Source organism: Vidua macroura, chromosome 8 (genome assembly GCF_024509145.1).
Source record: "Vidua macroura isolate BioBank_ID:100142 chromosome 8, ASM2450914v1, whole genome shotgun sequence".
NCBI classification, from domain to species: domain Eukaryota; kingdom Metazoa; phylum Chordata; class Aves; order Passeriformes; family Viduidae; genus Vidua; species Vidua macroura.
Window position 1 is genome coordinate 11549775 of NC_071578.1, and position 16029 is coordinate 11565803.

The following is a 16029-nucleotide window of genomic DNA, read 5'->3' on the forward strand; positions in this document are numbered from 1 at the left end:
AGGAGTTTGTCATCAGTTGCTGCTCCCTGACTTCCAGTTTGCAAGCAGAATGAGCACCCCTCAATGCTCAACAGCCAGCTGTTACAGACCAACTCAGCCTGAGTGCTCCATCCTCAGAGACAGTGCCTATGAATCAATAATTTTTAGAACAGCTCCATATGTCATGTCAAATCTCTAATTCTTCTCATCTTTCATAGTATCACCACTACTGAAGTTTCCACACCCATCATGATCACACTAATACTCAGCTCCTTTTAACAAACTGGCTTTGGAGTCACTGCATGGCTTTTGAGCACATTTAAACCTGCAAAGTGAGAACAGCAAAGCACACTATAAATTCTCCATCATCTCTGAGAGAGAGCAGTTCTAGACAATATCCTCCTCAACTCCTGGCTCAAAATCATTGAAACATTAAATCAGTTGCTTACCTTTTGATCTAAACTGTAGGCCAAGATCCACTCCTCCTGCTTGGGGTGGAAGAGCAAGCTCTGGATATAGAAGTTCAAGCGGTACTTCTGATAGGTAGCTCCTTCATCAGAGCTGATGAGGATGCTGCTCTCAACCTCTGGATCACTAAGAAGCATGATCTAAATAGAAGAATGGAGGAAAAGTGTTAATGGAAAAGTGAAAGTGAACATCATTTAAGAGTGAGGTCATACAGCACTGCTTCCTATCAGATGTATTCAGATCACTCAAGAGTATAGCATCCCATAGAATTAGGATGGGTTTTAGTATTTCAGTTTCATTTTCTTTGGCAACTCATTTGCTGATTTGAGCTATTCTTTTTTTTTTTTTTTTTTTTTCATTTTACCTGGATAAATTCAGAAAACCCAGCAAGAAAGAAAAATTCTATGTATCAAAGTTGATTTTGTTTGGATATAGGAACTTCAGGCAGCCACACCAGGATTTCCTGGACCATATTCTGTCTTCCATGTGGAATCCTCTCTCCAAAAGTAAACAACAGAGCATTCCTGAGATTTAAGGTTCATTACCTGGCAGCTTGCAGTGCTATGAATGAGAGCATCACCTCCCTGGAAACACAGAATGCCTTCCTGGATCAGCTGCTGGCATCTGGGTATAGTTCACATGCACATGTGCAAACACTGACACGATTTCATATATCACACTCCCAATTTGTACAGGAAGAGACATTTATTCAGTCAGTGAAAACATAATTTTCCCCAAGCATAGGAAAGTGCATGACCTCAATTTTTACAGGGAGGAAAACACTTCTGAGCCTCTAATTTTAATTAGAAAATTATTACCAATATTTTAAAATGGGTTGATTCCACGCTATCAGATGGTAAGCTCTACATAAATGTTATCAAGAAAAATGTTGTGGAAACATTAACACCATCTTATTAACATCTGGAGAAAACTACTTCACATTAAAGCAAATACCAGTACCATAAAATAAAGGCAAACAGTGGGAAATAAATTAGAGCTGTTCTAAACACAGCAGGTTGTTGATACAGCAGCTGAATCAAATATAGAAACTGTCTTTCAGCAGGAAAACACATCTAGGAATGGCCTTTTTTAGCTCACTGCAGAATTATCAGCTAGCTGAGATCCACTGCAGTTTTGGGTTTTGTCCACATTGACTTCTCTTATCCAGCTTCACAGAGCTCCAACTTCACGACTACAATAGGGAAATACATCAATTTTGACAGCAAAAATCAGTGACAAGGAATGGTAAAAACCCTTGGTATGTTAGGCCTTCATCAAGCAAAAAAATTCAGTGCTTGTTTAATCTTAAGTACCTCATTAACTCCATGAAGTCACCAAGGGAAAGGGAGTATAATGTAAATGGCTTCTGATCCTTTCCATTAAGAAATGAAAAACTGAAGTAGAAGTGAACGTTTTCCCAGAGTGAAGCCATCTGTATGAATCCAGCTTGATGTCAAAGCACCTTCAACATCCCTCACATATACCACTTACCAGCCCCAAAATCAATCCCCAGCAATTCCCATGGGAACCCACAGTACAAGTCCTGAAGCAGTACACTTGCATTGTGCTCTGGTGCACGGGCTGGGAATGAGAAACGTTCCCACACACAAGTGATTTCCTGGGAAATTAGCCTGAGAAGAGACCTCCAAGATCTCCACTCTAAAGGATGCTTTGGTACATTTCTTCTTTCTAATCCGATCAAAATATAAATTTCATTATGCCCCAAACAATAATGATTTCACAACTATTTGAAGATATTCTTTTCTGTCACTTTTGACATCCCCTCTGCCCTTTCACACATGATCTGCAGCACTTCAGTGGATAGTTCAAGAAATGGTCATATGAGACAACAAAAGCAGTATTTCCACCACATGGTTGACAAATCTGGCCAATTTGTTCTTCTGGATGTGTAACAGTTGTTACAAGATCAGATAATAAAACCACCAAGTTAGGAAAGGTGGAAGAATCTAACAGTCATATCTAGAGATGACATCACATAAATCATGCCTCATGCCTTCACCCACTTTGCACATCCACTCTCCATTCTTCAAATGGAGAAATGAATACGCAACATCTCTGCTGTCATCCATCCTCCCAGGAAAGGCTGGTCCTACACAGAGCAGGATGGAAAAAGCAAGAGGCTCAATCAGAGTGAAAAACAAAAGCTCACCACCAGCCACACAGCTCAGACTGGCACACACGTTTGTTACATGGCACACAGGAAAAGCACAGTGACAGCCTCTGGGCTTTTCTTTTTTTATTGTTTTCTACTTTTTCTCCTGGAAGCTATAGGGGGAGAGAACTTTTGGCCTGAAACTACCACTTCTCATTATGGGACCAGGATGAAGCATCTACCCCACTAGTGATTTAGATTAATCACTTTTCATTAAGAGACAATACACAAACTCCAGTCCGAATGAGGATTTCTGCCAGCATCCTGTGTTGCCATTTATAATTGACATAAGGAGTAGCAAAGGAGCACCAGAGACTTGTCAGATGTAATTTTTAAGGGTTTAAGATCTAATAATTTTCTAAAATATTAAATTAAATGGCAGCCTTTATTTAAAAGGAAATTGCATTTGGTCTTTCTATATTCTAGATTATTTATATATACATGCATATATAAAATGTTGCTTTTTTCTCTAGTTTAAGTGGAAAGGGGAAGGGCAGGCAGGACTGGTTACTGCCAAGGGTAAATCCTTGAAAACATACTTGAGATAGGTTAGTTTATGCTACATACCTTTTCTGACCTTCAAAATCCAGTGAACAATGAATGGCAATCCCCAGACCAAACAAAACAGGCTGAAAATCAGACTAAACTTCAGAGAGTTCCTTAGGAATGGATGCAGAGGAAGAGAGCTGTCTGGGACATGGTGCATCTCCTTTAAAGCAGGAGCTTTGGGGACCGTGAGGACACATACAAGGCTGTTCTGAATGAACTCCAGGTGGGCAGCACACCAGACACCAATGAAGCAGCACATGGAAAGATGATGATATGAAGAGGTCACCTTGCAAGAACATTAACTAGAATATATGGACTGAGATCTTCAGTACATTAGCAGGAAACATATCCAGCTCTGAACACTTCAAGGGGATTTACCCCAGGGAATAAATAGCACAAGCTGCAGGCAGGAAGAACAAGGAGGGAAGATGTCATACCTGTGCCTGTCATAATGTATTTGGTACACAAACCACAGCAGTTGTTGAGAGTCACTCAGATTTGTTGGACAGTAAGACCCTTAAAGGAGCTCAAATGCAGAAGTAGGTAGGAAGTAAAGTGGCACCATATTGCAGCACAAATCCACTAAAAATTCATGCCCTCTGATGGGGCTAATATAATAAAAACTAGGGTAGGATTTGTAACTGAGAACCTGAGTTTCTGCTAGATCAAAATTCCAGTCACTGGGTTAATGCACACACCTTCCATGGTATTACTTTCACATGGGTTATGTGCAGGTGGATGAGTTAAGATAGTGCCACATTCCTCTTTTTTCTGTGCCAGGATAGCAAGGCAGAAAGAGAGCTGTGTTGTGGAATACTGAACTGTACAGTAATGAGGCAGCACACCTCTCACAGGCACAATGGTACAACATGCCCAGACAGGCATGGAAATTCAGGTAGCCTGAGCACAGAGATCACAATGGAATGTGTTTTGTACACAGCTGAATTAGTTAATAAACAACCACTGGACCAAAAAAACCCCAAAACAACATGCCACATAAATGGCATTTTTATTAATATTAGCTTTCAATGAAGCCTTTTATTTTTCTCAACGAACGTAAATTTTCACTGTAAATTACCACAGCGCATCTCCCTAAATCAGCACAGACCACTTTTATAGGTGCAATAATCTGTAGCAATAGTACCACTGAGCTACATTAGCAAAGGAGCACCAGAGAGCTGTCAAATGAATAAAGAAGACAGGTTCAAATAAATGTCTTTAGTTCTGAGAAATAGATAGGCAGCATTAAACCATTGTGTACTGCCTCCTGATTCTCCTCTTCACTTTAATGCACTTTTCATAAGCTATTCTTTTCAGAGGTCCTAGTCACATTCACCTATATAAAAGGCTATTCTAAAAAAACATAAACAAAGCAGTTAAAAAAATAAACAAAACCAACAGAACACCTACAAACCATGCAAGCCTCCACAGCTTCTAAAGAAACCCAGTTCCTTAGCAAAGTATTAGAATTTACTCTGTAGTACCGCGTTATCCTCTCCTACAACTGAAAAGGCAGCTTTGCCACAAACATTGCTGCAAAGGCAGAAAGTTGAGCTTTCATGTTTACAGGTTTATGGGGATTTCCATATTGAAGGTGCTCAGCTTAAAAGTCAAAAGGATTTTTTGGGGTTTTTTCTGCCTCCTTCCACTAGGCTCTCAACTCAGAAACACTTTAGATCCTTCCTAAAGTGTGGCCACATCTACATCATCAATGACAAAACAAATCAGATTTTAAAAAAGAAAAATTATTTCATTTCTCTTTTTTTCCAATTTGATTTGAAACATTTGATGGGTATTGTCTCATGTCTCCTTCCCACAAAGGTTCACAGTAGCTTTGAGTTGGAAAAGCCAAAAAGTTTCAACAATTTATACTGAAATGTCAATGCAAGTGGAGGATTTTTGCTTTGTTTGGATTTTTGATGTCCTTTCCTCCTTTCAAAACTGAGAAATCAAAATCCAGTGACATTTAAAGGCTTAAAGATGCAGAAGTTGTTTTCTTCCTTCAAAACATCAGTCCATCAAGGTAAATATGAACAGTTTGGAACTCTCTTATGCGAAAAGTAATTTTATACATCGAAGCATTTTAGATTACATGTGTGACCATCTGAAATTTCTCACTGGCAAATACTTGGTTATTCATTCCCCCCTCATTTTTTCTCTCTCCAGGACCATTACTGCAATTACTTGCCCTGCAAGCTAAAAGATGCCCTCAGAGATGTGACCACAACCCAAATCTCCTAGAACACAGCTACACAGTAGATCTAAAGCCCTTCCCTGCCATTCCCATGGAGGACAGGTGCAACTCATTGCAAAGAAAATCTCATCCATTTTTTCCCTTCTTTTGTCACTACATGCTATTTAAACTAAAAAAGTTCCGTTTAATTAAATCAGCCCAATTCCCTCTGAGACTAAAAAGTGCTGGTGCCACAAGTAACTGTCTACTTAACAGCAAAAGTATCACCCATATAAATCAGCTCAGCTAAAGAAGTCTTTGAATGATTTGCACTAGTTTAGAAAGAGGGTTTCTAGAAAGCACACCTTAACTTTATACAAACTTCCACTGATGCTCAGAGATGGCTAAATACCTCACTGCCCTGTAGATATGTTGATCTCTACAATAATCAGGGGGAAATGAAAGCAACCTCTGTTTTCTAGTCACCAAACATATCAGACAGGAAAAAAATGGGACATGTCACTGATTAAAATCTGTTCTAGAGATAAATCCTGTGTATTTACATACAAGCAAAGAAATTCACTCCATCATTTAGGGATCAACAGCTGTGACAAGAGAGACATAGGCTCTCTGGGAAACCAAAAAAGACGTCCAGGAAGAGGGCAATAGGCTTTATATAATTACTTACTTTGTGTGCCAAAAGGAAAATGCTCATTGCAAACTTTTGCGTTACAGAGTAGCCCAGATTTGGGACTCCTTCTTCCTTCACATGGCTCAAAAACTTCCTTAATGTTAAGGACAACCTGTGGGTATCAATCAAGCAGTAAAGGGGCACTGAGCTTTCATAAGAGACAAATTGTCTGGACCTACCCCATTTCAACTTCTTGTAACTTCACTTCTTATTGCCCGAAATTTAACATTAATGACAGATCTAATTAATGAATATAGCACCAGATCACCAGCTCTCAGAACCATAGTGCTGTAATCTTAAAGGATGAAGTGCACTGCACTGACTTTATAAGGGTTTATGAAGCATGTGTTATAAAAGTACCTCAACCATAAGGCTTTTATACCTTGGCACTCACTTCAATACAATCCCATAAAACCCAAGCAATCTTTAAGTGTTAAAGGTGACTTTCACTACTGTATTTATTATTGGATAATGAAAAATTACTCAGACAACCATAGAAACTCAGCAATGAAATAAGAGTTTCCTGAGACTTTTGCATTGGGTCTGCATTATATGTACCGTGACCAAAGAGCCCAATGGCTCTCTCAAGACATTTCAGACACTTCACGCTAACCTCCTTCCAGAACTTCCTTCCCATAAGGAATTCTTTGTAATTACAAAACAACTTCTAGTCTGCAGAATCACACTGCTTGCCACTGAACTTTTCAGACATCAACAGCTGTTTCTGTAAGGATTCAACTCCTCTGGAGGACCTGTTCCATAGACTCCTGCAGCTGTGCCAGAAACTGACAGCTCTCTAATCCTCCAAACTGGTTTGAGAAGACAGCAGCATCATAGGGAACTCATATATGGGTTCCCCACCTTTGCAGCACTGAGACAGAATGATCAGAGTACATGATGTTGTTCAGGTGATACGCAGGTTCATTGTCTCTGCAGAATGTTTTGTCTTTCATAAAGGGTACATAAAAGAAGAGAATCATTTTCAGAAACTAAGTAATAAGCTGTAAAATGAAAAAAATTATTTCACATACAACAGCAGGGTTTTTGAAACAAAAGTGGGCATTGGTGGTCCTTGCCTTCTCTGAGGAGATGCACATCAGCCTACCACACTTGTTTACAGGCAATAATCCTGGTTAATCTTTTGTTGTCTTCTATTGTCTCTTATATGCCATTATATCCAGACTAAAATTACTATTAACTGTTCAGATTTGTACAAAATTGCAAGAGGCTTTTGGCACTTCAGCCATACCTACCATAAATTGCAACACCAAAACAAAACACTTCAGAGAGTTCCAAGCTCACACACTCCCTTCCCTATGGAGAGGGCACTCCATTTTAATCACCACCTCCAGCACCTGCGCAAGAGCACAGATGCACCATGCAAGAAGCCCTGAGGATCAGGAGCAAATTAAGGTTAAATTGCATATAAAGTAAGAGCTCTTCAAGGAAAACCACTCTACCATCTTCACTGGCAGGTGGGAAATGAAAATCTATCATGGCTGTAAAACTTAGACAAAACTCAGAGCTGGGAAAAGAACACAGATACTCCAAGGCTGCCATCTGAACCTGCCCACAATGCCAAATCCCAAGCTGGATCCAATTTGCATGCACAGGAGTGAAATAAGCCATGATAACAGACCCAACAAAGCCGAACATCTTATCTTTGTTTTGCTGCTGAGCAGGTCAGAACAACATGTCTCCCCTCTTTCTCTTGCCTTTTTGGCACTGGAAACATGTACTTTTCACTTTTAATTACAAGACACAGCAAGCATTTGCTTGTTAAATTTCAGGTGCCAGTGGGGATGGAAACCATCCAAAAAGCATGTGCTTGACCTGGCAAAGAGTGACTGACTGGCAAGAGCCACATGCTTGGTTGCTAAACCTTTTCATTGTCACAGCAAGGCAGCCTTTATCCAAGGTTACTCCAGCCCATTATATTCTTGTTAGAGCTGCACATTCTCTAGCTCCCCACAGATCATCAGAGCAAAGTCCTCTGCCACGGTATTCCCACCTGCCTGAGGCCACTTCAGTGCTGTCCAGTTAATCTGCCAAAGGCTTTTCTGTGTCACAGCATGTTCATGCAGAGTTCTGCTCCACAAACTGCCAAATGGGTTACAAGCATCACCACTGGATTTGTACATCCAGTTTGACCAGCACTTCTACAAATGGGCCTGAACCAGAAGTAGAAGAAACCTCCACTGGTGATCTTAGGCACCAACCAGTGCTTCCACACAAATACAAAGCTTCTGATCTATATTATTATATTGCTCCAGAGTCTGGTATTTCTGCATAGCATAGCTCTGCATGATGCCTTTTTACTCTTCTGGAATCTGCACAGGAAAGCCCCAGTTGTTACAATATCTGACACATTGTTTTGTGGTCACCAGCTTTTTCCGAGTGACAGGGAACAGCTCTAATCCCAAACTGTCTTCACAGAAAGAGAAAAGCAGCATTCACTGTTATAATTATATGTTATTTGAGTAAATGCATGGTTGTGCTATTCTCCATGCAACTACAAAGTAGTTTTCACCATTATGGTAACTTCCCATGTAAGCAGAAATAGTTACAGAAAATAATGTTATCAGTAAGGAGAGGCTGTGTGCGCCACAGCTGCTGGAACTGAGAACACCATTTATATAAAAACACTCCTCTGATTATAGGTCTCACTTGGGAGAACACTTTACATGTGGGTATGAGTTTACTCACAGTAGTTGCCCCATTACAGAAAACAAAAAAGATGTGCATGGATAGTTACTCATGGGGGTAAACTTTTGCAGCCTGTATTCAGCAATCTATTTCATTTGAGGACACTAGAGTGTTTCATGACTCTCTAGAAAAATAAAAATCGTGTTATGTATCTCCCTTGAGGCCATTAAATCGGAATACAATTTTAAATGCATCATTGCTTCTCCTTTGCTTACCCACTTTATTTTTCTGCTTTTTTAGTCAGATTGCAGAGTGAACATAGACAACAGTCAGCTTTATCACTGTTCACATCCAGATGCTTATAATCTATCTCAATTTACTTACCTGACATCTATTACTCATGTCCCTCACTCTTCCTAACATCCCCCACTGGAGGAAGCTAAGATGATAGGAGAAGGTCTATCCAATTTCTGCATGCAAGGCTGAGGCCCAGGTTACAAAACATAATGGCATTGCAGCACTCTGCATGGTAGCACTCAGCTCTAAGCTATCCACTGAGGTTGCAAGCTCTGCATGCTAACTTGGGTGCCAAAGATTCAGGTGCCAGACATGGGAAGGGTCTGGACCTAGGTAGAGGATTCCCAACCAGCACCTCACTGGCTTTGACATTTTCCATTACATTTATTAATTAGCTCCCAATGAAACAGTCCTTGCAGGTTTATGGCAGTAGTCTTGTCTGAGCAGGGGAGTGGCTGCCCCAGTGACTGAACCACAGCTGCTACATCCTATTCCAACAGGGTCACAGGTACTTCACAGCCTGGGGAAAATCATGCGCTTTCCTTTCTGTGTCCCTTCCTGCACATATGTGAGCTCTGGTTACTGCAGGGCTCTGAAGAACCAGTGTAAGAGGAAACAGAACTGGAAGAGGGGATAAGAGTTTTATCTCCAACAAAACCCTGACACTTTGGTTTTAGAATCGATTGACAAACATCAGAAAATTACCAAGCTTACTCCACTTTTAACTTTCCCAGGTCCTGAGCACTGTATTCCTTGCATGCACTCCACTGCCTCTCAATCTCTGAGCACAGCTGCTTCTGGAGTTTTGTTGCTTTATGCAGGCATTTTTAAGCATCATGTTGGTCTGCCATGGGAAGGGTCCAAGGGAGAAAAAAGTTGTCAGATGAGTTTGTTTTGTTAGTGACAGAGAATTAAAATATTAGAGGGCTCACTGTACATGGCAGAACCAATCTCTCCTCAAAGATAGAAGGACTGGTCTAAGAGTTGATTGCCTAGATTTATAAGAAAACAACAAACTGAGTTTTCCCTAACTACATCTGTGTACCACTTAGAAAACCCCTGTCATTACTTTTGGAGTCCAGCAACATCTGTCTGTATACAAAGAAAAAATAGGCATCTTAGAATCGAGAGGGAGAAGGGCAATGAACTCCCAATAATGAACATAGAAGCCTCAAGCATTCCACAACATAGTGAAATAACTCTCTAAGATCTAGCCCTGCCAAGCTCCACGCTGAATAAAACTGATTTTAACACAGTCACAGAAGTGTTTCCAGGTTTCCCAGTGCTGCTTGAGATAAAATATTTTACACAGAATTGATAACACCAGAGCTGACATTACAGTTACAGTGTAAGAGGCAGATGTGTGTATGCACCACAAACTGAGACTGTGGCCAGCACGTGCCCTGCAGACTCTGCTAATCAAAATGAGAATTCACTCAGTAATGCTGAGCTTCTCTATTCTTCACTTTATAAAAAAATGAAATAGATATTTTGCCACTTATTATTGGGTTTGGGGTTGGCAGGGGTTGGGGAGAGGATTTTCCTCAAAGAGAAATAAATAATTCTTGGCAAGCCAGCTCTTATCATTAAAGATCAAGGTCAGATCATTATATGGTCTTCAAAAGGACCCACCTGCCCCTTTTCTGAGAGCTGCTCTCCACCCATTCTATTATTTTTCCCTCCTTTTTAATGACAGGAAATAATGACTCACTATTATTGATTGATTATCCTGCTGTCTGTGAAGCACCATGCCCCTCCTCGTTAATTCAAAACTACCTTATTTTTCATACTTCATAAATTAATATATTATTTGAGCTGCAGCAGTAAATGAGATGGCCATGTTTCAGAGTATGGTAAGGAGAATGCAGAAAGAAAAAAAGTCTCATAAAATTGCCCTAGACCAGGAACTGCAGCTGTGTTCACCCTGCTGACAGGTTAATACAGGCAGCCCTGTACAAGGTGCTGCCTCCTGACAGACCCTCTCCTCCCTCTAACCAAGGCAAGGCACTCTGAAAGCTCACACAGGTCCACTCTGCCCGCTTCATGAAAGTAATGCTCATGCTAGGAGACAAAATTGCAGCTTTATTTTAATTGATATCGTAACTCCCGACCTGTCCTTAACATCCACTGTCTAAACTGGAGCAAACTACCTCTGTTCTTCTGACAGCCAGCTCTGGGAGCTCCACATCTGAATGTGGATGGGACCTCTGCAGTTTTACCCCATTTCTTGTCTTTATGACCTTCTAACATCTCTAAGTCGCCATAGGACCCTGACTGGAACCATACAAGGTGAAGAAGGCAGAGAGGGCAACAGGAGAGAGGGAGTGAATTTTGGGAAGCCAGACAAAGCAGCCCTGTCATAGACTTGCACCAGTATCCTGCCAAGCTTATCACTCTTACCTGGTAACTGCCCTTTTGCTCCAAAAATTGTCTGCAATTTGGAATATAGATGTACAAAGGCGCAAAATACAGATGCATAATGGTACACAAAGACAACCCTAACTCAAGTTTTGTGATCTTTGAACTTCTTTTCCTTCACAAGCACTGAAAGGATGGCTTTCACTGTAAATGGTGGTTTCTATTTATATCTATTTTCTAACCCTCTTCCTTTCAGCCCCATTAAATAATGCCATATGGGAGTATTTTGTTAATTATCTCAATTGCATTTATTTTTAGAAACAGCTGATGAGGAGTGTATGTGGTTCAGTGGGTCTGGGGATTTTTTTCTGTTTGTCTTTAAATGTATCTGCTTCTCCAGAGCACTAACTGAAAAAAATACCAGGAATCCCCAGTTGTCACATTCATGAATTCCAAAGGACAGCCTTCCCTGGAGGGCAACAATCATGTTGCCCCTGTTTAAGAAAGGGGAAAACTTTCACTGGCGGTCTCTCATAAGTTTGGGTTCCAATTCTGTGTTGTCTGTGCTGGAAAATGGTCATCTCCCAGACCAGAGATGTTGCACAACCTCTGTTTTTCTCTATGATTTATGTGAAGCCAGAAATGGTAAAATTAAAACCTGCAAGCAAGCAGACTTTGCTCTTTCTCTAGGGACAGGATCCTACAGGTCAGGTCAGGTTCCAGAGGGGCATCTGGCATGCCAGGCACCACAGTCTCCTGACTGCAGGAGGGCAGAAAACTATCACAGGAGCATCTTGACTATAAAGATTCACAAGAAGGCACAACCTCCAAATATATTAGTAATAATAATTTTAAAAAATCCACACACAAAAGACACAACAGAAAAAAAAAAAAAAAAAAAAAAAAAAACAAACTACTAAAACACCAAGTTTGACATACTGAAAAAGATTTAAGAGTATTTATGCCTTTATATCTCAGTGTTTTCCAGGCATTGATCTTGAACCATGTTCAAAACCCTAATAAACCAAGTCATCCAGCATCAGGAAAGTGTATATCTTAGGCAGGAAAGGTCAGCGAAATCTACTCTGAAAATGGCTGAACTTACTGAACATACTCTGACTTCGCTGAATTCAAAATAGAAAACAGAAAACCCTTCAAAGCAAGAAATTCCTAAAGTCCTCTTCTTGAAGTACTACAAAATGTCTGTAATTCAGGATTTCTTTCCCACAATTGCAGGTCACAGCTCTGCAAACATTTACAAAAATGGTCTCTTTTCTCAGATGCCAAATTCAAGCTGAATTAATTGGACAAGTAGAGAGAATCCCATGTACAACAGCTCACAAGACTGTACCTTGTAGCTAAAACACATCATATCACACATCCTCTCACTCTTCCATAGATATTGTGGGTGACCTTGAGGAAATCATCTTTGCAACACCAGTAAGTGAAGAAAAACATTACTTCTTCATTCACATTTTATTCCTCTATTTAAATTTTCAGTTCTGGAGACAGAGTGTGACTGTCCCTGAAGTGTACTAATGAGATGGATTTGCTGAGATGTTACCCCCATTGCAGTCACATTTGTACAATCCACTGGTGCAATCAGAGTAGGCAAACCTGAGCTCAGCTAAGCCAGGAACTGTGTTTCACAGCTTTCATATCTGCCCACATCAACCCTGGACTGGGTGACATGGATTTTGGAGCTCTGAGAAACACAGGAACATCATATACAGCCCAACAGGTCCAGAGAAGGGGTGCACACAGAGAATTTTACAGCAGCATTTGCAGGTCTGGTAATGGCTGCACAACCAAGAGCTATTTAGTGACTATATTCCATTAGGCTGAAGGGAAAGATTAGGGATAAGACAGTAGAAAGAGCTTGTTCCATCACTCCTGCCCTGTGGCTCTAACACAGCCCCACTGCCTTTCAGTTATAAACACATTCTCGAGATCACATCACCGAGTGCCAGTGTGCAGCACAGACCCTTGATCACGGTGTCAGCACAATGAGGAAAAAGGGTCCAAGGAAACCTTCCATCTTCCTAAAGCCCAAATGGCTTTACGATATTCCAGAGCTCAGTTCCTCACCAATAGCTTGGGATGCAGTCTAAGGAAAAAGCAGCAGATGATTAATGGGAGCTGTGGCTAAGCACGGCAGCTCAGCTCAGGCTGGGCTAGCAAGCCTCAGGTACGTGCTGGAATCTCTGCCTCATCAACCTATCACATGTTTGAGGAGTAAGGAGAAAACAAAATGCTATAAAATTCCCTTTGGGAGCATGTGAACTAAGAAATGAAGGCAAAACCAAAATAAGTCTGAATCATGGTTCTGCCCTGAGGCTCCAATCACAGCTGAGGAATTCCCTTTGGAGATACAGGAGGCCAGGACACGTTTTGCTCTCAGTTACTCCCCAAGTGAGCAAGAAGAAATAAAGGGGAGCTCATTTTGTGTTCATTTTGGGATCTCCAGTTTCTGTAAAGGGGGGTGTCACTCCCAATATTCCAGCTTGTCAGGTAGATGCATTCCTTTGCAATTACAGTATTACAGACAATTAATTTCTTCCTTCATTAAAATGAACAGCAACACAATATTGCTCTCTGCCAGCTCACAAGCAGTTGCTGCACTTCTCTCCCAAGAAACTGCTCAGACACAAACAAATCTAATTATATTTATCTTTCAGAAATTCTTACACTCTAAATGCTTCTGAACATTTCTTCTGATGGGCAAAGTTCAGAGGCATGGTGAGGTATGAGAGGTGAAGCATGACTTTGGCTTTTACAGCTCCAGTGATTTGTACTGCCCCTCCATTTTGATTCTGTGACAACTAAGAAACTAGTATGAAAAACCATTTTCCAAAAGCTCTTTAAATGAACACCATAACTTTATTTCTGCTTTATTCTGTTTGCAACTACTGTTCAAATAGCTTAGCTGGAAGGTCTACCTTCAAATAAAACCTAAAATGCTTCAATTCTGGTATAAGGAAAAAAAATGGGGGGAGTCCTCATTTCATTCACTGCACCTGGGTGATGCTTCTGTTCAGACAGTCAGCATAAAAGGATATAGACCTTTTAATTCTTCAAGTCATCACCTGCAACAATGATTGTAATAGCTCAGGGGAAAAGCAAAAAACAACTGGAGCCAACTGAATTGCAAAGCAAAGTATTTCTAAGACATCAGAACTGCCACCTCAGATCTTAAACGCAATCAGGGCCTCCAGTTTATCCACATTTTATCTGAGCAATACTCTATACAGGAAAATGGGCTTGATTTGTCAGAGTTGTTATTCTCTTCCTTTTTCCTCTCTTTCTTTTGCATTTTTTTTAACTCCATCATCTCCACCTCCACAGTATTCCCAAGGGTAGAGATAAAAGTTTCTTAGTGAGAACTGGGTTTTCAACTAAACAACATCTTCACCAAGAATAAGCACTCTTTACAGAGTATTTCACAGGAAAAAGTAATACCTAAAATCTATGGTTCAACAATTCCTTGAGATTCAAAGTGGCACCTCTGTGCCTGAAAGGAGCAGTGCTTCAGATATATGGGACTTCAATTCTCATCTTCTTTCTGCACCCTTTTGGAAGGGCTTTACATCCCTCTGTGAGACATCAGTTGTAAAATGAGCCCTGTTATTGACAACCAAGAATAAAGCAAATGTTCTCACAACAGGGGATCTTACCCAGCAGACCAACTCATGCTAGAAAATACAGAATCACACCACTTCAGCTCCAAGCAGTGACATTTTGAAGTGCAGCCAGTTAAGCAAAGAATCACAAGCTTAACTTTTTGTGGAAATTATTCAATTTCCTAACAGAATTTTTTCAGCAACCATAAAGAAAGAAGAGAATTGGGATAAAAAGAAACTGAAAATTTAGAAAGTCAAGAGAAATGTTCCTATTAAAATAGAAGAGATTTTTCCCTTAGTGTTTTGGAAGAAATAAACACTTTTAATTCCCAGACCACTGTGAAATTCTGCCTCTAGTAAAATGTAACTAACGCCCAAAACACAGCATTAAATTAAAGGTCAGCAGGGAATTGAGATTTCTGCCCAGCAGAGAGTAAGCAGCTTTTTGTCATATCCCCAAAGACAGACAGCAGGCTACAGGGTAGAAAAGCCAAAGCTAAGCATTTTGTTAATTTCAGCTTTTCAGAGCACTCAAACATCTGCTGTTAAATCCCATTCATCCTTAAGGAAGGGGTGCTACTAAACAAATATGAACTTTTATCCAATCTGAAGTTTACCACAAGTTGCCTGCTTGTTGCAACCTATTTGGCAACTGGACAAAGCAGATGCCTCACATGTGGTCTTCCTCTCAGGCCATCAACTGGGTGGGCAGATGCACTGAAGAGGAAGATATGCCCTGGAATACACTTTGCCTACTGGAGCATCTTCATGGGTTTGGAAGTGTCAACACTGCAGGCACTTGGCTTCTCACCAGAGCCCAGAACAGGAACTCGCAAAAAAGCCATTCGCCAGGACTTCAGAGCTGTCTGCCTGCTAAGGGCAAAGATCACCTGGAGCTTCACAGCGGTAAGGAGAGCTCAATGCAGGTTTTCCTGATGCAAACACAAGTGCCTATTGTGAAAGTGAGAGGAGAAACAGCCCAGCCACCTGCAGGAGAGCAGATCCAAGTCTGGCAGTCTGAACTCCCAGCAGCAGAGGCTTTCCATACACTTGCAAAGCCTTGTGAAACCCTGAA

At 40.7% G+C, this 16029-nt stretch overlaps 1 protein-coding gene across 1 annotated transcript in view; it reads right to left on the minus strand.

The window, feature by feature from the left end:
- Positions 1-16029, minus strand: part of SORCS3 (sortilin related VPS10 domain containing receptor 3) — a 265016-nt gene that overhangs the window by 118918 nt on the left and 130069 nt on the right. Inside the window, exon 4 of the mRNA XM_053983733.1 lies at positions 429-587. Coding sequence (XP_053839708.1) covers positions 429-587 — 159 coding nt within the window. The remainder of the gene's footprint in view (positions 1-428; positions 588-16029) is intronic.